At 40.6% G+C, this 17,647-nt stretch overlaps 1 protein-coding gene across 1 annotated transcript in view; it reads left to right on the top strand.

Annotated features, from left to right (window-relative positions):
* Positions 1-13,307, top strand: part of LOC129624656 (ATP-binding cassette sub-family C member 4-like) — a 161,707-nt gene extending 148,400 nt beyond the window's left edge. The window contains 2 exon segments of the mRNA XM_055542816.1: positions 2,106-2,240; positions 10,793-13,307. Of these exon segments, the coding sequence (XP_055398791.1) occupies positions 2,106-2,240; positions 10,793-10,900 (243 nt within the window). The 3' untranslated portion in view covers positions 10,901-13,307.
* The last annotated feature ends 4,340 nt before the right edge of the window (positions 13,308-17,647 follow it).

The following is a 17,647-nucleotide window of genomic DNA, read 5'->3' on the forward strand; positions in this document are numbered from 1 at the left end:
TTTGCTTTGGGAGAGTGAACTAAGAAAATATTTGCTGCAATGTAGTCAAAGAGTCTTTTGCCTGTGCTTCCCTTTAGTTTTATAGTGCTCAGTTTTATAATAGGTCTTTAAACCATTTTGACTTTATTTTTGTGTATGGCATGAGTGAGTGTTCTAATTTCATTTATTTTCAGTGTCCAGCTTTCCCATTACTGTTTACCAAAGAAACTGTATTTTTCTCCATTCTTGTCTACTCTTTCATAGATTAATTGACCATAGATGTATGGAGACCAGTGTTTTAAAACTGCTGTTTTTCTTATTCAACATGGGGAAAAGAGTTATGTTCTATTATGCTATGCTTAAGTAAAATTGCACATTTGGGGCATCTAAATTGGTATGCCAAGTTACAGAACATTTAAATTATTATGTGGATAAGACAGTTTAAATTATTGTTGTATTTATTTGAGAACGCTGCTCTTAGCAATGATCCACAATAGTAAACAAATGATTAACAGGAAAATGGCCTTCATGAGACTTAATAAATGTCTCCAATTAAATACAAAGGATGAAATTAATTGAAATACCTAGATGTGGAAAAACAACCTGTATCTCGTTTAGAGTTCCAGAATATTCTCTTCTTTTTTAAAAAGTTAATTTTTTTAATTTATATATTTTAAGCTGTACTGGATCTTCCTTGCTGCACAAGCTTTTCTCTAGTTGCAGTGAGTGGAGCTCTTTTTGAGCAGTGTGAACACCTCTTATTGTGGTGGCTTCTCTTGTTGCAGAGCACAGGCTCTAGGCACGTGGGTTTCAGTAGTTGTGACACATGGGCTCAGGAGTTGTGGCTCCCAGACTCTAGAGCACATGCTGTATAGTTGTGGCCCACAGATTTAGTTGCTCTGCACCCTGTGGGATCTTACAGGAGAAGGGATTGAACATGTGATTCCTGCATTGTCATGCAGATTCTTTTACCACTGAGCCACCAGGAAGCCCATCCAGCATATTCTCTTAAGATACATGTACTCTAAACATGACCTAAATGAAGACTTGAGTACTTCTTAGCATCAGGACTGTTTTTATAATTATGTCATTTGGGCCATTTATTTCAGACACTTTTTTCTCTCCAGAACCATTAACCAAAGTAACTAATAAGTAGAAAGGCAGAGGTAAGAGCCCCTTCCTCTCCTTTTCAATTTCCATTTAGCAGACTTATTAATGAGCAATAAAAGGGGTGAAAGGCAGGTGGTTTAAGAGGGAGAAACAAATTAAAAATATATTAATAATTTGTGAAAACAGATTCAGATCCTACAGATTCAGGTCCTAGGCAGTTAGGCTGGGCTGCCCCATGTTCTCTGCAGGCTGAGATCACTGGAATTCGGAGCTCTAGTTCTTGCTTGCTTCTTTAGTCTTACCAAAGACAAAACTGGATTTCTAGAGAATTTTTCTGTGCAGAGCAATTCTGTAAAAGCTGCTTCTGTATCAGCTCTTTTTGCCAGCCTTCCACTCTCAGAAGAATAAACCACAACCACAGCCAACTTCTAGAATCATCTCAACCTCACAGACAAGGGATTCTGTTCTTCTTAGCAGCTGACATAATCCAGGACCTGAAAGAAATTCTAAACGTGTTTTCTTTTTTCCCTAAATACTGCTCAGACTCTCAAATCAACTTGACATTTAATTTGTGGTCAGGGCTCTGCCCTCTGGTTTGTATAACATCACCCTACTTTTTAGATAAATGCAGCTTCATTTTCTGCAATCAAGATATTTCCCAACTCTGTGTATCTGTATAAATTGCCTCAAAGCTCAGAGCCTAAGAGCTAAATGCACTAACTAATGATAACAATCCCAAATACCCTGGACAGAATATAAGATGCTACAGAGTGCCAGTAATCCTAGTGTAACACTCATTTTCTTCCTTTCCTATAATATTGTAATATTAAAAGTCAGGTGAGGCCTTTGTCTGCCCAGTAAAACAGTAATCAGACCATTTAAACACCAGGCAGTCCTACCACCCACACAGAGTCTGTCTGTTCTCCCTGTCCTGCCCCTTTTTGAAATATTGTCTGGGCTATAATATGGTACTGAGAGATATTGTATGCTAATGGATTTCTTTCTGCTGTTAACAGGTTTTGGATTCAGGAATATATAGAGAAGGTGGAGAGCCACATAATTTGCTCCAGAATGAAAACAGCCTGTTTTACAAGATGGTGCAACAACTGGGTGAAGCTGAGGTCACTGCCCTCACTGAAAGGGTGAAATAGGTGAGCTCGCTGTGGGGAGTTGTAATTAAAGTTTGTCTCCAGGGTTCAATCTTCACAATCTCTGCTGGTGGTCTGATAACAAGCACTCTGTGCCCTTATAAGTCTCCACAGAGGAAGTCTCATGGCTGGGTCTTAACACATTGCAGGTTGAAGGCAGGTCTGCCGAGATTCTGCAGCAGATTTGGGGGTGGGGTGGATGTGTGTGCTCCTCTGTGTGTGCACAAATGCGCCTGAGAGAGAGATGTCAGATTGGACTTTCCACAGTTTGGACAGTGGGTTCAAATTCTCAGAGAGCACAGAAAAGTCATTTTGCAAACCCTTCACATTCATTCTGATTGGTGCTCAGCACATTTGTACTAAAAGTGCTATCAAGAATATCCAGGAAATTTGAGAGTTTAAGGGAAAACAGTTTAGAATATTTTGGCTCTAGGAGGATCTACCAGGGAAAGGTATAGCTCTCTTCTGTTTTCTAATCTGTAAGGAAAATGTCTACCTGATATTATCACTTTATCCCTAATTACTTGTTGTTTAGAATTAGGTCCAGTTGCCAGGCTGTGCTTCCTCTACCGTCTAGAAGGTGAAATTGTCATCAGGACAAATCAAGAACTCACAGTACTTTAACTCTATAGTCAGAATGGTGCTTGAAGTTTTACAAAGCACTTTCTCCGAAATGGGGAGTGTAATGCACTGTACATGGTGTGAAGAAGGTTCTCAATGGGTAATATTCAGGTCATGTGACACCTTCCTAACAAAGGTGAGATGGTAACTGAGGTCTGGTTTAAGAGACTTAGCCATTGTCATACAGCTGCCTGTAATTCTTTCTGAAACAAGGTGGGACTGGGTTGATTAGAAGATAGAGGGAGGAAAGAAAGGTTTGGTGTTCTTCAGATCAGATCAGATCAGATCAGTTGCTCAGTTGTGTCCGACTCTTTGCGACCCCATGAATCACAGCATGCCAGGCCTCCCTGTCCATCACCAACTCCCAGAGTTCACTCAGACTCGTGTCCATCGAGTCAGTGATGCCATCCAACCATCTCATCCTCTGCCGTCCCCTTCTCCTCTTGACCCCAATCCCTCCCAGCATGAGTCTTTTCCAATGAGTCAACTCTTCGCATGAGGTGGCCAAAGTACTGGAGTTTCAGTTTTAGCATCATTCCTTCCAAAGAAATCCCAGGGCTGATCTCCTTTAGAATGGACTGGTTGGATCTCCTTGCAGTCCAAGGGACTTGTGGTTCATGGTGGGATGAGACTTCTAGCTTCATGCTATGAGGCTTACCCATTGAAAATTTATTTCTGGGTATTAAATTAACTGTGTATTTTCCCTTCTTCATGCTTTTATGCATTTCCCAGATTTTCACTTTTGAGTAGAATAATTAGTAGTGTAGTATTTAAAATACATCTTAAAGAAAACATGTCCCAGTATCTTAAGTCCTTCTATATGAAAGATTTGTCTAAAATGTGGTCTAAGTTCCCTCTGTCACTGTCTCTTCTCAATCCTCCTTAGAAATAGAGGAAATGCAGAGCAGGACCTTCCACTGCTCATAGGATAGGAAATTGCCTGGGTCACAGAGCAGGCTGAAGAGCTGGTGGAGTTGGAATTCATACCTAGGTTTAGAAACAAGGAAGTCTGTGTTCTGAACTTTTCATGTAAGTACTATATTGTGTGCAAATCTTGAGAAGTTGAATAAAGAACTCTAATATTTATGCCTGAAAGTCACAGAGTGCTTTCATCTACTAGAATGTCTCTCAGTCAGACCTTCCCTCCTAAAACCTAGAGATTCCTAGAGACCTAGAGATTCCTAGATACCTGGGAATCTCCAAAACCCTTTTGTTCTTTTGACCTCAGGCATTTCATATCAAAAAGAGATGTACCCACCTATGTGCCACAGGCTTCATTTAAAGCCTATGCTATCATTATATTTTATGTAGACATTGAGTAATGAGAAATAGATTACAGAATTTTAGATCAGTCCAGATCATATAAAGTAATAGGATTCAACACCCTCATTTTACAGGTGAGGAAACTAAGGCCCCTTAGAAGGAACGTGGTCCTATGTATAAAACTGATGTTAAGCTAATTTGCAGCAGACTCAGAATTAGAAATCTGTTCTTTCAGTGAATGTCTTAAATCAAGTGTAACATACACCTGGAAGCAGACTTAGGTCATAGAATTAGAAATCTCGTGATTCCTGGCCTAATAATCCTGCATCTACTCTAACAATACTAATGATGTTACATTTGTGTACTTCTTTATAATTCATTTTATATTGTTCTCACATGTATGATTTCACGTAATCTCATGATGGTACATTTTTATCCATGTCATGGATGAGGAGAGTGGGCCCAGGGCTCACCTAAGGTCACAGAGCTGGTCCAGGGAGCACAGAGGGGCGATTGCTGGGGGAGGCTGAGAGCTACCCTAGGTACTGTGTTCTGTGTCAGGTCTGAGAACACTGCTCCTTTCATGTGGTAGCCAAGGTGGGGACATCACCCAAGTTCACAGAGTGGCAGAACCTCAGTCTTGGATTCCAGTCCTGCTGCTGGGTCAGATCACCTCTAAGGAAAGAAATACATTTCTTGATTCTCATCCCAGTTGAATATCTTCATTATTTCTGCATCCTCTGCATCATCTTAGGTGAGCTGTCAGATTATAAGTTTTTTGAATGTGCAAGCATCAGATACCAATGCATTCTTTAGAGCTGTAACACTGGGAACATTAGCCTAAGTCAACAAGGTTTTCACTCTAATAGAGCAGAATTCATTCATCTGAAAAAAAAAAAAAAAAAAAAAAACCAACATCTGGGGAAAGGTGCTTGAAGTCACATTTTTTTTAAATACAAAGTTCAGGTGAGCTGATCACTGTTTGATTAACCCCTTTGGATGATCCATGAAATAGCAGAGAAAGTACCTTTTAGATACATAAAGCTGAAGGGTACATTAGTTTGCTAGGACCGCCATGCAAAGTGCCACAGAATAGGTGACTTAACAGCAACTTATTTCCTCCCATCCCTGGAGACCGGAAGTCTCAGGTCAAGGTGTCAGCAGGGTTAGTTTCCTCTGAGCACGCTCTCCTTGGCTTGGGGATGCCGTCTTCTTTGTCCTCACATGGTCTACCCTCTGTGTGTGTCTGTGCCTGATATTCTCTTCTTATAACAACCCCAGTCTATTAGATTAGGACCCACCTGTATGACTTCATGTTAACTTTATTGCCTCTTTAAAGACCCTGTCTCCAAATACTCACATTCTGAGGTACTGAGGGGGTTTAGGACTTCAACCTGTAAAATTGGACAGGACAGTTCAGCCCATAACAAAGGTAGATGCCTTCCATTCATTCTGTTCTGTGATGAAGCAGACCTGGTTGAATTTGCTGAAGTTTCTTTGTTCCCAGTGTGTAACAGAGATGTCATGTTGTCTATTCATGAAATCACCTAATATGACCAGAAATTATAAAACCCTAAGGTGCTAGCTCTAGGCACCTGGACCAGTTTGAATAGATGGAGGAGGCACTTAGGATCCACGTGGTCTTGTGTCCCCAAGGTCCCTGAGCCTCAGGTCCTCACCTGTGTGTAGAGCAGGGATTAGAGCCCTGCCAGCTTCTTCACAGTTATTACAAGGATCAGATGAGAGAGATGATGATTAAGTGCTTTGAGAATATAGTGTTTTATGGTGTGAAAGTGGGATCATTTTTAAAAAGACTGTAGACAGAAGCCTTGTCTCCCAGTAATAAAACAAATATAGTTCTTCTAGATAGCTTTCAGTTCAGTTCAGTCACTGAGTTGTGTCCAATTCTTTGTGACCCCAGTGACTGCAACACACCAGGCCTCCCTGTCCATTACCAACTCCCAGAGTCCACCCAAACCCATGTCCATTGAGTCAGTCATGCCATCCAACCATCTCATCCTCTGCCGTCCCCTTCTCCTCCTACCCTCAATCTTTCCCAGCATCAGGGTTTTTTCAAATGAGTCAGCTCTTTGCATCAGGTGGCCAACGTATTGGAGATTCAGCTTCAACATCAGTCCTTCCAATGAACACCCAGGACTGATCTCCTTTAAGATGGACTGGTTGGATCTCCTTGCAGTCCAAGGGACTCTCAAGCATTTTCTCCAACACCATAGTTCTAAAGCATCAATTCTTCAGCACTCAGCTTTCTTTATAGTCCAACTCTCACATGCATACATGACTACTGGAAAAACCATAGCCTTGACTAGATGGACCTTTATTGACAAAGTAATCTCTCTGCTTTTCAATATGCTGTCTAGGTTGGTCATAACTTTCCTTCCAAGGAGTAAGCATCTTTTAATTTCAAGGCTGCAATCAATATTTGCAGTGATTTTGGAGCCCCCCAAAAATAAAGTATGTCACTGTTTCCCAATCTATTTGCCATAAAGTGATGGAACTGGATGGCATGGTCTTAGTTTTCTGAATGTTGAGCTTTAAGCCAACTTTTTCACTCTCCTCTTTCACTTTCATCAAGAGGCTCTTTAGCTCTTCTTCACTTTCTGCCATAAGGGTGGTATCATCTGCATATCTGAGGTTATTGATATATCTTCCGGCAATCTTGATTCCAGCTTGTGCTTCCTCTAGCCCAGCGTTTCTCATGATGTACTCTGCATATAAGTTAAATAAGCAAGGTGACAATATACAGCCTTGACATACTCCTTTTCCTATTTGGAAGCAGTCTGTTGTTCCATGTCCAGTTCTAACTGTTACTTCCTGACCTGCATACAAATTTCTCATGAGGCAGGTTAGGTGGTCTGGTATTCCCATCTCTTTCAGAATTTTCCACAGTTTATTGTGATCCACAGAGTCAAAGGCTTTGGCATAGTCAATAAAGCAGAAATAGATGTTTTTCTGGAACTCTCTTGCTTTTTTCATGATCCAGCGGATGTTGGCAATTTGATCTCTGGTTCCTCTGCCTTTTCTAAAACCAGCTTGAACATTTGGAAGTTCACCGTTCACATATTGCTGAAGCCTGGCTTGGAGAATTTTGAGCATTACTTTACTAGTGTGTGAGATGAGTGCAATTGTGCGGTAGTTTGAGCATTCTTTGGCATTGCCTTTCTTTGGGATTAGAATGAAAACTGACCTTTTCCAGTCCTGTGGCCACTGCTGAGTTTTCCAAATTTGCTGGCATATTGAATGCAGCACTTTCACAGCATCATCTTTCAGGAATTGAAATAGCTCAACTGGAATTCCATCATCTCCACTAGCTTTGTTCATAGTGATGCTTCCTAAGGCCCACTTGACTTCACATTCCAAGATGTCTGGCTCTAGGTGAGTGTGAGTGATCACACCATCATGATTATCTGGGTCATGAAGATCTTTTTTTTATACAGTTCTTCTGTGTATTCTTGCCACCTCTTCTTAATATCTTCTGCTAGATAGCTTTAGAGACTCTAAATCAAGGATCCCCAACCACTGAAGTTCCTTTGCAGTATTCAGTTCAGGTATTTCAGACCATGAAGCAAAGTCCTTTTCAGTTAAAAGTTGCTAAAAATAGTATTTTTCTTTATAAGAATTATATTGAGAAGGGTTATAAAGAAAGGAGCCAGGTAATTTTAGAAAGAATATCAAGCAGTAGAAAATGAAATTAATTTTTTTTTCCTTTTACTTTTCACCAAAAGAGTACATAAGGATATATTCAGAAAATATGGCTTGGTTAATAAAATGGAGGAGGGTGATGGTATGCAATTAACCTGCCCTCCCAACCCCCACCAGAAGCTTTATTTTTAAATGCTTCCATTACAATGGAAATAGCTTCAGATTTCAGCCAGTAAGGCTCAAGCATTCTTGGAGGGTTTATTTTTCTCCTTAACTTAAGTGACATTTAAGTATATAGCATTTCGTATGCAGAGCTGTTTGAGGGTAGCAGGATATGTTAGCAACAAGAGAGTAAGAAAGTGCTCTTATTATGAAGGTGGATGTCCTAGTGCTTTTCTGTTCTGTGTGTGAAGTCCATTCTCTCTCATGATAACTTTGTTACAGCACCCACAATGCACTTGCGGTCAGGTTTTATAAAGGAGATCTGGGATCATATGAGTTGGACACGACTGAGCGACTGAACTGAACTGAACTGAAGCAACCCAGTTTGTGAAATGAGTCAGCCTCTGATAGATGATACATTTTCTGTTTTAAAGACTCAAATGAAACTTTCACATTCTTCTTTGAGGATAAAGAGTTACACTTGAAGTAGTTTTTTTGCCCAAACATGTTTATTTATTTTTTTTCTTTTTATATATCTTTCTTTATTTTTTAAATTATAAGTATGATAACACAGGAGACTTAGAAAATACAGAACAAAGTTCCAAATTAATGTGGAATTAATTTACTTAAAATTAATTGTATATATTACAATTAATTTTAAGTAAATTAAGATTTTTAGTTGGAGTTTCAATATTAAACTTTCAAAAATTAATAGCATGAATAGATAGAAAAGTAGAAGGGTACAGTAGACCTGAAAAGCACCGTGAATCAACTTAATATAATTAAGATTTATACAATTTTCACACAACAGTAGAATACAAATTCTGTTTAAGTTCTCATAGACTATCAACTAGGGACACTGGAACGCATCCAGGGACATAAAACAAAGTACAAAAGTTTCATGGTCGAGTAGTGGCCACAGGACTGCAAAAGGTCAATCCAAATCCCAATTCCCAAGAAGAGCAGTACTAAAGAATGTTCAAACCACCAGGCAATTGCAATCATCTCCCATACTAGTAAAGTTATGCTCAAACTCCTGCATGCTAGGCTTCAGCAGTACATGAACAGAGAACTTCCAGATGTTCAAGTTGGGTTTAGAAAAGGCAGAGAAATCAGAAATCAAATTGCCAATATTTGCTGGATCACAGAGAAAGCAAGGGAATTCCAGAAAAAAATCTCCCTGTTTCACTGACAATGCTAAAGCCTTTGATTGTGTGGATCATAACAGTGGAAAACTCTAAAGAGATGGGAATACCAGACCATCTTAACTGTCTGCTGAGAAACCTGTATACTGGTCAAGAAACAACAGTAAGAATCCTGTAGAGAGCTAACCGGTTCAGGACTGACAAACTAGTACGACAAGGCTGTTTATTGTCACCCTGTTTATTAAACTTATACGCTGAGTGCATCATGAGAAATGCCAGGCTGGATGAGTTATAAGCTGGAATCAAGAATGCTGGGAGAAATACCAACAACCTCAGATATGTGGATGATATCACTCTAATGGCAGAAAGCAAAGAGGAACTAAACAGTATCTTGAAGTGAAGGAGGAGAGTGAAAAGGCCGGCTTAAAACTCATTATTAAAAAAAACTAAGATCATGGCATCCAGCCCCATCACTTCAAGCCAAATAGAAGGGGGCAAGGTAGAAGCGGTGACTGATTTCCTCTTCTTGGGCTCTATAATCACTGTGGATGGTGACTGCAGCCATGGAATTAGTAGACGATTGCTTCTTGACAGGAACGCTATTGCAAACCTAGACAGTCAAAATCTGTTCTATGCACTGGAGATGCTCAATGCAACTAAATACAATGTGGAATTTTTAGGAACAGAGTGTCCCTTAGACTTCTGGTGAGTTGCCCAGAGCCTCTTCAGTTTCAATCCAAATGACAATGCTTCTCTGAGTCCTTCTCAAGAAATGTTTCCACCACTAAAAATTGGATCTATAAGAGCTCAGATGTATTGGTAAAAAATGTCAGGGGCCCCCAACGTGGGCCTCAAACCTCTTTTAAACTAGGCCCACTTCTCTGTCCTGGGCCAACTCCCCTGTGCACTATATTCCTTCTTCTTCCAGGTGCCAGGTATTCGGCCTGTTTCTTCTCTTCTGAGCTGCCACCACCTACTCTATTTCTCAGGGTTCCTCTAACCCCAAGATTGGCTGTGGAGTAGGACACCAGCTTCCCCATTGTATAGGAGACAGGGATCAAGACCATCCCCATGGAAAAGAAATGCAAAAGAGCAAAATGGCTGTCTGGGAAGTCTCTTGGTTGAGTCATTGTTAGCACTTTTGATTCTCTCTTCATTCTTGGGACCCACTATCCACAGATCACATTCCTTTAGGCCCTATAACTGCTTTGCCGCACAAATTAAACACCAGGATATTTCATACATATATGTCAGTGTTTCAGTGCCTGTCAATCTGAGTTTATAAAATATAAAGATAGCAACCTGATACTAACATCCAAATTTGTCGTGCTCCTTTTATGTGTGAAAATGACAAACCCTGTTCAGATGCTAGATTTCTTATCCTCTTTGTTACTGTTTTTAATTTATTTCAGGGAATAAAATGATTTTGCTTATCAATTTATTGTAGTGATAAAGCATATCTGTGAATCAGAATGATCAGAAATCTAGGAGATCTACAGGTTATTTGGCATTACGTTCAGACCCACTGGGGGTTTTAATGGGGCTGCTTCCTCCATAGAATAAATACAGCCCTGGTTTTCTAAAACTGTGTCTCCAATAGTAATGTGATTGCTTCACATGAAGAAGGAAACCTAGAAATGTGTTGCCTTAGGAGGAGGACTTTAAAACTTTTAAACATGTTGTTTTTGTCTTTTTCTCCCTCAGGTGAACTTCAAAAAGAGATAGCAAAATATTACTCACAGTGACCATGTGGTTATGAATGTTTCCAGTGGACAGCCCTCAGCCTTCACAATTTTTGAGTCAACACTGTGATTCTACCATGAGTTCATGTCTATTCCAAAGGCTTTTTTCCAATAGGTGTTGCACTGCATAAACTATATTCTACTTGTTTTACACCAGCAACAAATATTTACACATTACAAAATGTGAGTTCTCCAACTTCACTCAATGATTTCAAGCTCTTGAAAAGGATTTATTATGTTAACTTAAATGTTGTATTACTTTATTTCTTATCCAAATCAGCGGAGAAGGCAATCGCACCCCACTCCAGTACTCTTGCCTGGAAAATCCCATGGATAGAGGAGCCTGGAAGGCTGCAGTCCATGGGGTCGCTAAGGGTCGGACACGACTGAGTGGCTTCACTTTCACTTTCATGCATTGGAGAAGGAAATGGCAACCCACTCCGTGTTCTTGCCTGGAGAATCCCAGGGACGGGGGAGCCTGGTGGTCTGCCGTCTATGGGGTCACACAGAGTTGGACACGACTGAGGCGACTTAGAAAAAAAAAAAAAATCCAAATCAGAGGTGCAGACCACCAATAATAGCCATTTCCCAGGTTTTGTGTCTTGAGAGACTCCAGAGCCAAACTCATTTTCTAAGATTTGAGACGAAGTTGTCACAGGTGTGTGTGTGTGTGTGTGTGTGTGTGTGTTTTACTGTTTCCAGAATTACACATTACTTTCCAGTTTTATCAGGGATTCAGTTTACTTGAAGACTATGTGAAGTTGCTATTTTGTGTCAACCCTTCCTTTAACATGACTAGGATCCATTTTTCCACCGAAAGACCTCTGGTTAAAATACTATAGAGAAAACTGATAGGAAAACATACAATATACTATAGTTTAAGTGAAAGAAAATGAAAGTGAAAGAAAGAAAGTGAAAGTGAAGTCCTCAGTCATTTCTGACTCTTTGCAACCCCGTGGACTGTAGCCCACCAGGCTCCTCTGTCCATGGGATTCTCCAGGCAAGAATACTGGAGTGGGTTGCCATGCCCTCCTCCAGGGGATCTTCTCAACCCAGGGATCCAACCCAGGTCTCCTGCATTGGAGGCAGATGCTTTACCCTCTGAGCCACCAGGGAAGCCCTGGTTTAAGCCTAGTTTAAGTAACAACAACAACAACAAAAAATAGATATATGGTTAAATACTGAAGGACAATATTATATGTTCTAAAAGAGAAGAGAGAAAATATGCTTTCTCAGAATAGGAGCCCTTCTAAGGGATTTGCTAATGAAGGACAGACATGTGCTAGACTGTCTTCTAGATAGAGGATTTTAGTTTTTTCTTTTTTTTTACATTATAAATGGTGGTAAAGTATATATAACATAAAATTTACCATATAACCATTTTTAGTCACATAATCCAGTGGCATTAATCACATTCACAGTGTTGTGTAGCCACATTGTCTGGGTAACTTTTGGTAATTATGTTTTTTCCTATTCAGTGTGTTATTTCGCAGAGTCATTTTGATAAGTTATTTCCTGTGAGTTTTTCTTGATTGGCATAAATTTATTCACAATATCTTATATGTTTAATATCTGCAGCACCTCTAACTGTGTTCTTTTGGCTTTCTAGTTTTCTTTTAGCCTTCTTTTTTATAAATAATCTTGCATAACTTTTTCCTGTTTTCAAAGAATCAACTTTCTGCTTGATTGATGCTCTCTTTTTTCCCCAGTTCATCATATCATTCTTTCCTTCAACTTTTCCTTAACTTTGAGGTTTTTCCTCTAAATTCTTAAATTGAAAAGAGATTATTAACATCATTATTTTTCTAATATAAATAAAGCTGACTTTTCCCCTAAGATCCACTTTAGCTGCAACCTGCAAGTTTTGGTACTCAACACCATTGATAGCCATAGTATTATGTATTTTCTAATTCCTAATTCAATTCATTAACTATATCTTTTACCCATGAGCTATTCATAAGTATAATGTTCTCTAAATTTCAAATTTGAATGGATTTTTTTATTAGATTCAGCCATGTGGAACTGCTAACATTAAGTCTTTTTTATAAGTGATAAAGTGGCAGTTTTATATGGTTCGACATATAGTTTTCTTTTGTTATTAACATATAACTTAAATGCACTTGGTCAGACAACATTAGATTGTGAATTTTAAACCATAGGTAACCACATTCACACAAAAGGTCCTTGTTTCTACCATTTTGTGTTTTATTGGGGGATTTTAAAATGTTATAAATACATGTATAACCAGTAATTTTCAATAAAAATCCTCCCCCAATACTGGAATGTTTTCTGATATGTGTTGCAGGCTGGTTCTCTGGGATGCAGACTTGGATGGAGTTTAGTGCTGGGATGTGTATCAGGGGTGCCCTTGGGGTCAACACTGTGGAATCAGGAGGGAATAAACAGGGTAAGGCAGAGGGAAGGATCAAGCTGGATCACTGGCCAGACGACCTGAGCTGAGCCCATGGGGGTCTGGAATGAAGATGGCCCCTCAGGGTTGTCCTGACACATCCAATGACCAGGCCTTTATACCTCCACCTGGATGGATCATTGCACATAGGCTGCCCCCACAGGGGCTGGTGGTTTAAGGTTGCCCACTGGCAGCACTTACAGCTGCTGGACAATGAATCCCTGAAGGGAGGTCAAGACAGCACATCTCCATGTCCCCCCTGGGCATGTATCACCAGCTCTAGAGGTAGGTGATGAGGGTGTACTGTGGAGGAAACTCTTGATGACTGATGTTTAAGTCGAAATGATGACTCAGTGATTCTCCTGAATACCCTCTGGTCTAAAAAATAGAGGAGAAGGTCCATGTAGGGGAGATATCCTCATTCTCCCGGGTCAGCCCAGTTGTCACCTCTTCTAGGAAGTCACATTAACATCAGTCACCATCCTAGGTAACTCGGATTTGTGTGTTACCCTGAGCACCTCTTGTGTTAAACTGAACCATACTAGGTTAGTGTCCTGTGTCACCCTCTTGAGAGACCTTATTTTTAAACAAGGGACCTGTTCTTTCTGTTGTGCATGTAGCCTGCCCTGAGTGTGAGTGTTCACACGTGGTCTTTTTCTCACTTAGTGAACTGTGAACTGTGCCCTGTTCACTGATTATGGCTTCCAGCAGAGTGTCTGTGCACAGAGGGTGCTCAGTAAATCTTTGTGGAATGAACCAAATGATGACTGAGAGCAAGCTTTCCTTCTCAACTTTATAACTTTGAGATATTAAGAGGTAGCCTGGGATAACAGAAAGCCCTGGTTTTGGAGTCAGTCACACTGATCTGTCCTTTACTACTCACTAGCAGTGTGGGTGTGGGAAAGCAGTAACCAGCCAAGGTGCCAGGACATTAGAATGGCACCATCCTTGACAAAATAGGCTCTGGACAGCCTACAGCCACGCAGTCTTAGTTACATGCTCGGGTAAGCACCTCAACCTCTGAATCTCAGCTTCTTTGTCTGGAAAATGAATAGTTCCTGCTCTTGTACCATTGCTTCTGTTGGGATGATGGATGGACCAAGAGCATCCAAAGACACAGGGTGGAATCATTGACCTTGGAGATTCTTATCACCAGGAGAAAACAGGATGGGTGTTGATGAAGGAGGTTTGTGGAATGTAGAAGGTGTACTTGAGGAGGTCCTCATCTGATGGCCTAAACCAAACTGTTGGAAACACATGTATACCTGTGGCGGATTCATGTTGATATATGGCAAAACCAATACAATATTGTAAAGTTAAAAAATAAAATATAATTAAAAAAAAAAGAAAAAAAAATGACACAAGCACAAGGGGAGGAGCACAAACTGGAGTCAGGGACAAATACTGGCTCCTCTGGGCTGGGTTTGGATTCAAGTTCTGCTACCTGGTGAGTGTGGGCTGTTAAGGTTGGGAAGCCCACTGTGCTTCAGGGTCTTTGTTGGAAAGGTGAGGTGGGGATAGCCTTCTTGATTCTCAGAGGGCTGCTGCAAAAGATGAACTATGACAGTGATACTCACAGTGAGGACTGTGCACTAGTGCCAGTCCATGACCTGTTTGTGGCCTGGTTAGAAGTAAGTACGGGAATTTCAAGAAACCTAGAAACTCAAAACCATCTGTATTGCTGTGACATCCACCCTCAGGACGGGTGGGATTCTGAACACTCCGGGGACTAGTGTGAGTGTTGCACTATGGGGGTAGGGGAGGGGCACGTGGCTGAACTGCACACTAACCATGCACAGTGGATCATTGATTAGGTTGCAATGGGCCAAAAATATAAAATTAGATAAAACTGATATTTAATCTCAGACAGGTAAGAAACAATGCTGGATATGTTCAACACTTTTGAACAATGCTGTATATGTGATTAGCTGTCAATCAGTACTATCCTCTCTAGCACTATCCTCTATTAATTGTTACCATCATATTTAACTTAAAATTAGAGCACACAGGCTTTCAAAAGGCCCTACTATACATTATCAATATTTTCATTTCAGTTCAGTTCAGTCGTGTCCAATTCTTTCTGACCCCATGATCTGCAGCACGCCAGGCCTCCGAGTCCACACAAACTCCCAGAGTTTACTCAAACCCATGTCCATTGAGTGGGTGATGCCATCCAACCATCTCATCCTCTGTCATCCCCTTCTCCTCCTGCCCTCAATCTTTCCCAGCATCAGGGTCTTTTCAAATGAGTCGTCTCTTCGCATCAGGTGGCCAAAGTATTGGAGTTTCAGCATCAACATCAGTCCTTCCAATGAACACCCGGGACTAATCTCCTTTAGGATGGACTGGTTGGGTCTTGTGGCAGTCCAAGGGACTCTCAAGAGTCTTCTCCAACACCACAGTTTAAAAGCATCAATTCTTCGGTGCTCAGCTTTCTTTACAGTCCAACTATCACATCCATAGGTCTTCCCTGGTGGCTCAAGTTAAAGCGTTTGCCTGCAATGCGGGAGACCAGAGTTTGATCCCTGGGTCAGAAAGATCTCCTGGAGAAGGAAATGGCAACCCACTCCAGTATTCTTGCCTGGAGAATCCCATGGATGAGGAGCCTGGTGGTCTACAGTCCATGGGGTCGCAAAGAGTCAGACACGACTGAGCGATTTCACTTTCATCACATCCATACATGACTACTGGAAAAACCATAGCTTTGACTAGATGGACCTTTGCTGACAAAGTAATGTCTCTGCTTTTTAATATGCTGTCTAGGTTGGTCATAACTTTTCTTCAAAGGAGTAAGCATCTTTTAATTTCATGGCTGCAATCATAATCTACAGTGATTTTGGAGCCCCCCAAAATAAAGTCAGCCACTGTTTCCACTGTTTGCCCATCTATTTGCCATGAAGTGATGGGACCAGATGCAATGATCTTAGTTTGCTGAATGTTGAGCTTTAAGCCAACTTTTTCACCCTCCTCTTTCACTTTCATCAAGAGGCTGTTTAGCTCTTCTTCACTTTCTGCCCTAAGGGTGGTGTCATCTGCATATCTGAAGTTATTGATATTTCTCCTGGCAATCTTGATTCCAGTTTGTGCTTCCTCCAGCCCAGCATTTCTCATGATGTACTTTGTATATAAGTTAAATAAGTAGGGTGACAATATACAGCCTTGATGTACTCCTTTTCCTTTTTGGAACCAGTCTGTTGTGCCAAGTCCAATTCTAACTGTTGTTTCCTGACCTGCATACAGGTTTCTCAAGAGGCAGGTCAGGTGGTCTGGTATTCCCATCTCTTTCAGAATTTTCCACAGTTTATTGTGATCCACACGGTCAAAGGCTTTGGCATAGTCAATAAAGCAGAAATCGATGTTTTTCTGGAACTCTCTTGCTTTTTCCATGATCAGCGGATGTTGGCAATTTGATCTCTGGTTCCTCTGCCTTTTCTAAAACCAGCTTGAACATCAGGAAGTTCACAGTTCACATATTGCTGAAGCCTGGCTTGGAGAATTTTGAGCATTACTTTACTAGTGTGTGAGATGAGTGCAATTGTGTGGTAGTTTGAGCATTCTTTGGCATTGCCTTCTCTGGGATTAGAATGAAAACTGACCTTTTCCAGTCCTGTGGCCACTGCTGAGTTTTCCAAATTTGCTGACATGTTGAATGCAGCACTTTTACAGCATCATCTTTAGGATTTGAAATAGCTCAGCTGGAATTCCATCATCTCCACTAGATTTGTTCATAGTGATGCTTCCTAAGGCCCACTTGACTTCACATTCCAAGATGTCTGGCTCTAGGTGAGTGTGAGTGATCACACCATCGTGATTATCTGGGTCATAAAGATCTTTTTTGTACAGTTCTTCTGTGTATTCTTGCCACCTCTTTTTATATCTTCTGTTTTTGTTAGGTCCATACCACTTCTGTCCTTTATTGAGCCCATCTTTGCATGAAAGATACCCTTGGTATCTCTAATTTTATTGAAGAGATCTCTAGTTTTTCCCAGTCTATTGTTTTCCTCTATTTCTTTGCATTGATCACTGAGGAAGGCTTTCTTATCTCTCCTTGCTTTTCTTTGGAATTCTGAATTCAAATGGGTATAACTTTCCTTTTCTCCTTTGCTTTTAACTTCACATCTTTTCACAGCTATTTGTAAGGCCTCCTCAGACAGCCATTTTGCTTCTTCGCATTTCTTTTTCTTGGGGATGGTCTTGATTTCTGTCTCCTGTACAATGTCATGAGCCTCCATCCATAGTTTATCAGGCACTCTGTCTATCAGATCTAGTCCCTTAAATATATTTCTCACTTCCACTCTATAGTCATAAGGGATTTGATTTAGGTCATACCTGAATGATCTAGTGGTTTCCCCCACTTTCTTCAGTTTAAGTCTGAATTTGGCAATAAGGAGTTCATGATCTGAGCCA

Source organism: Bubalus kerabau, chromosome 12 (assembly GCF_029407905.1).
Source record: "Bubalus kerabau isolate K-KA32 ecotype Philippines breed swamp buffalo chromosome 12, PCC_UOA_SB_1v2, whole genome shotgun sequence".
In the NCBI taxonomy this organism is placed as follows: domain Eukaryota; kingdom Metazoa; phylum Chordata; class Mammalia; order Artiodactyla; family Bovidae; genus Bubalus; species Bubalus kerabau.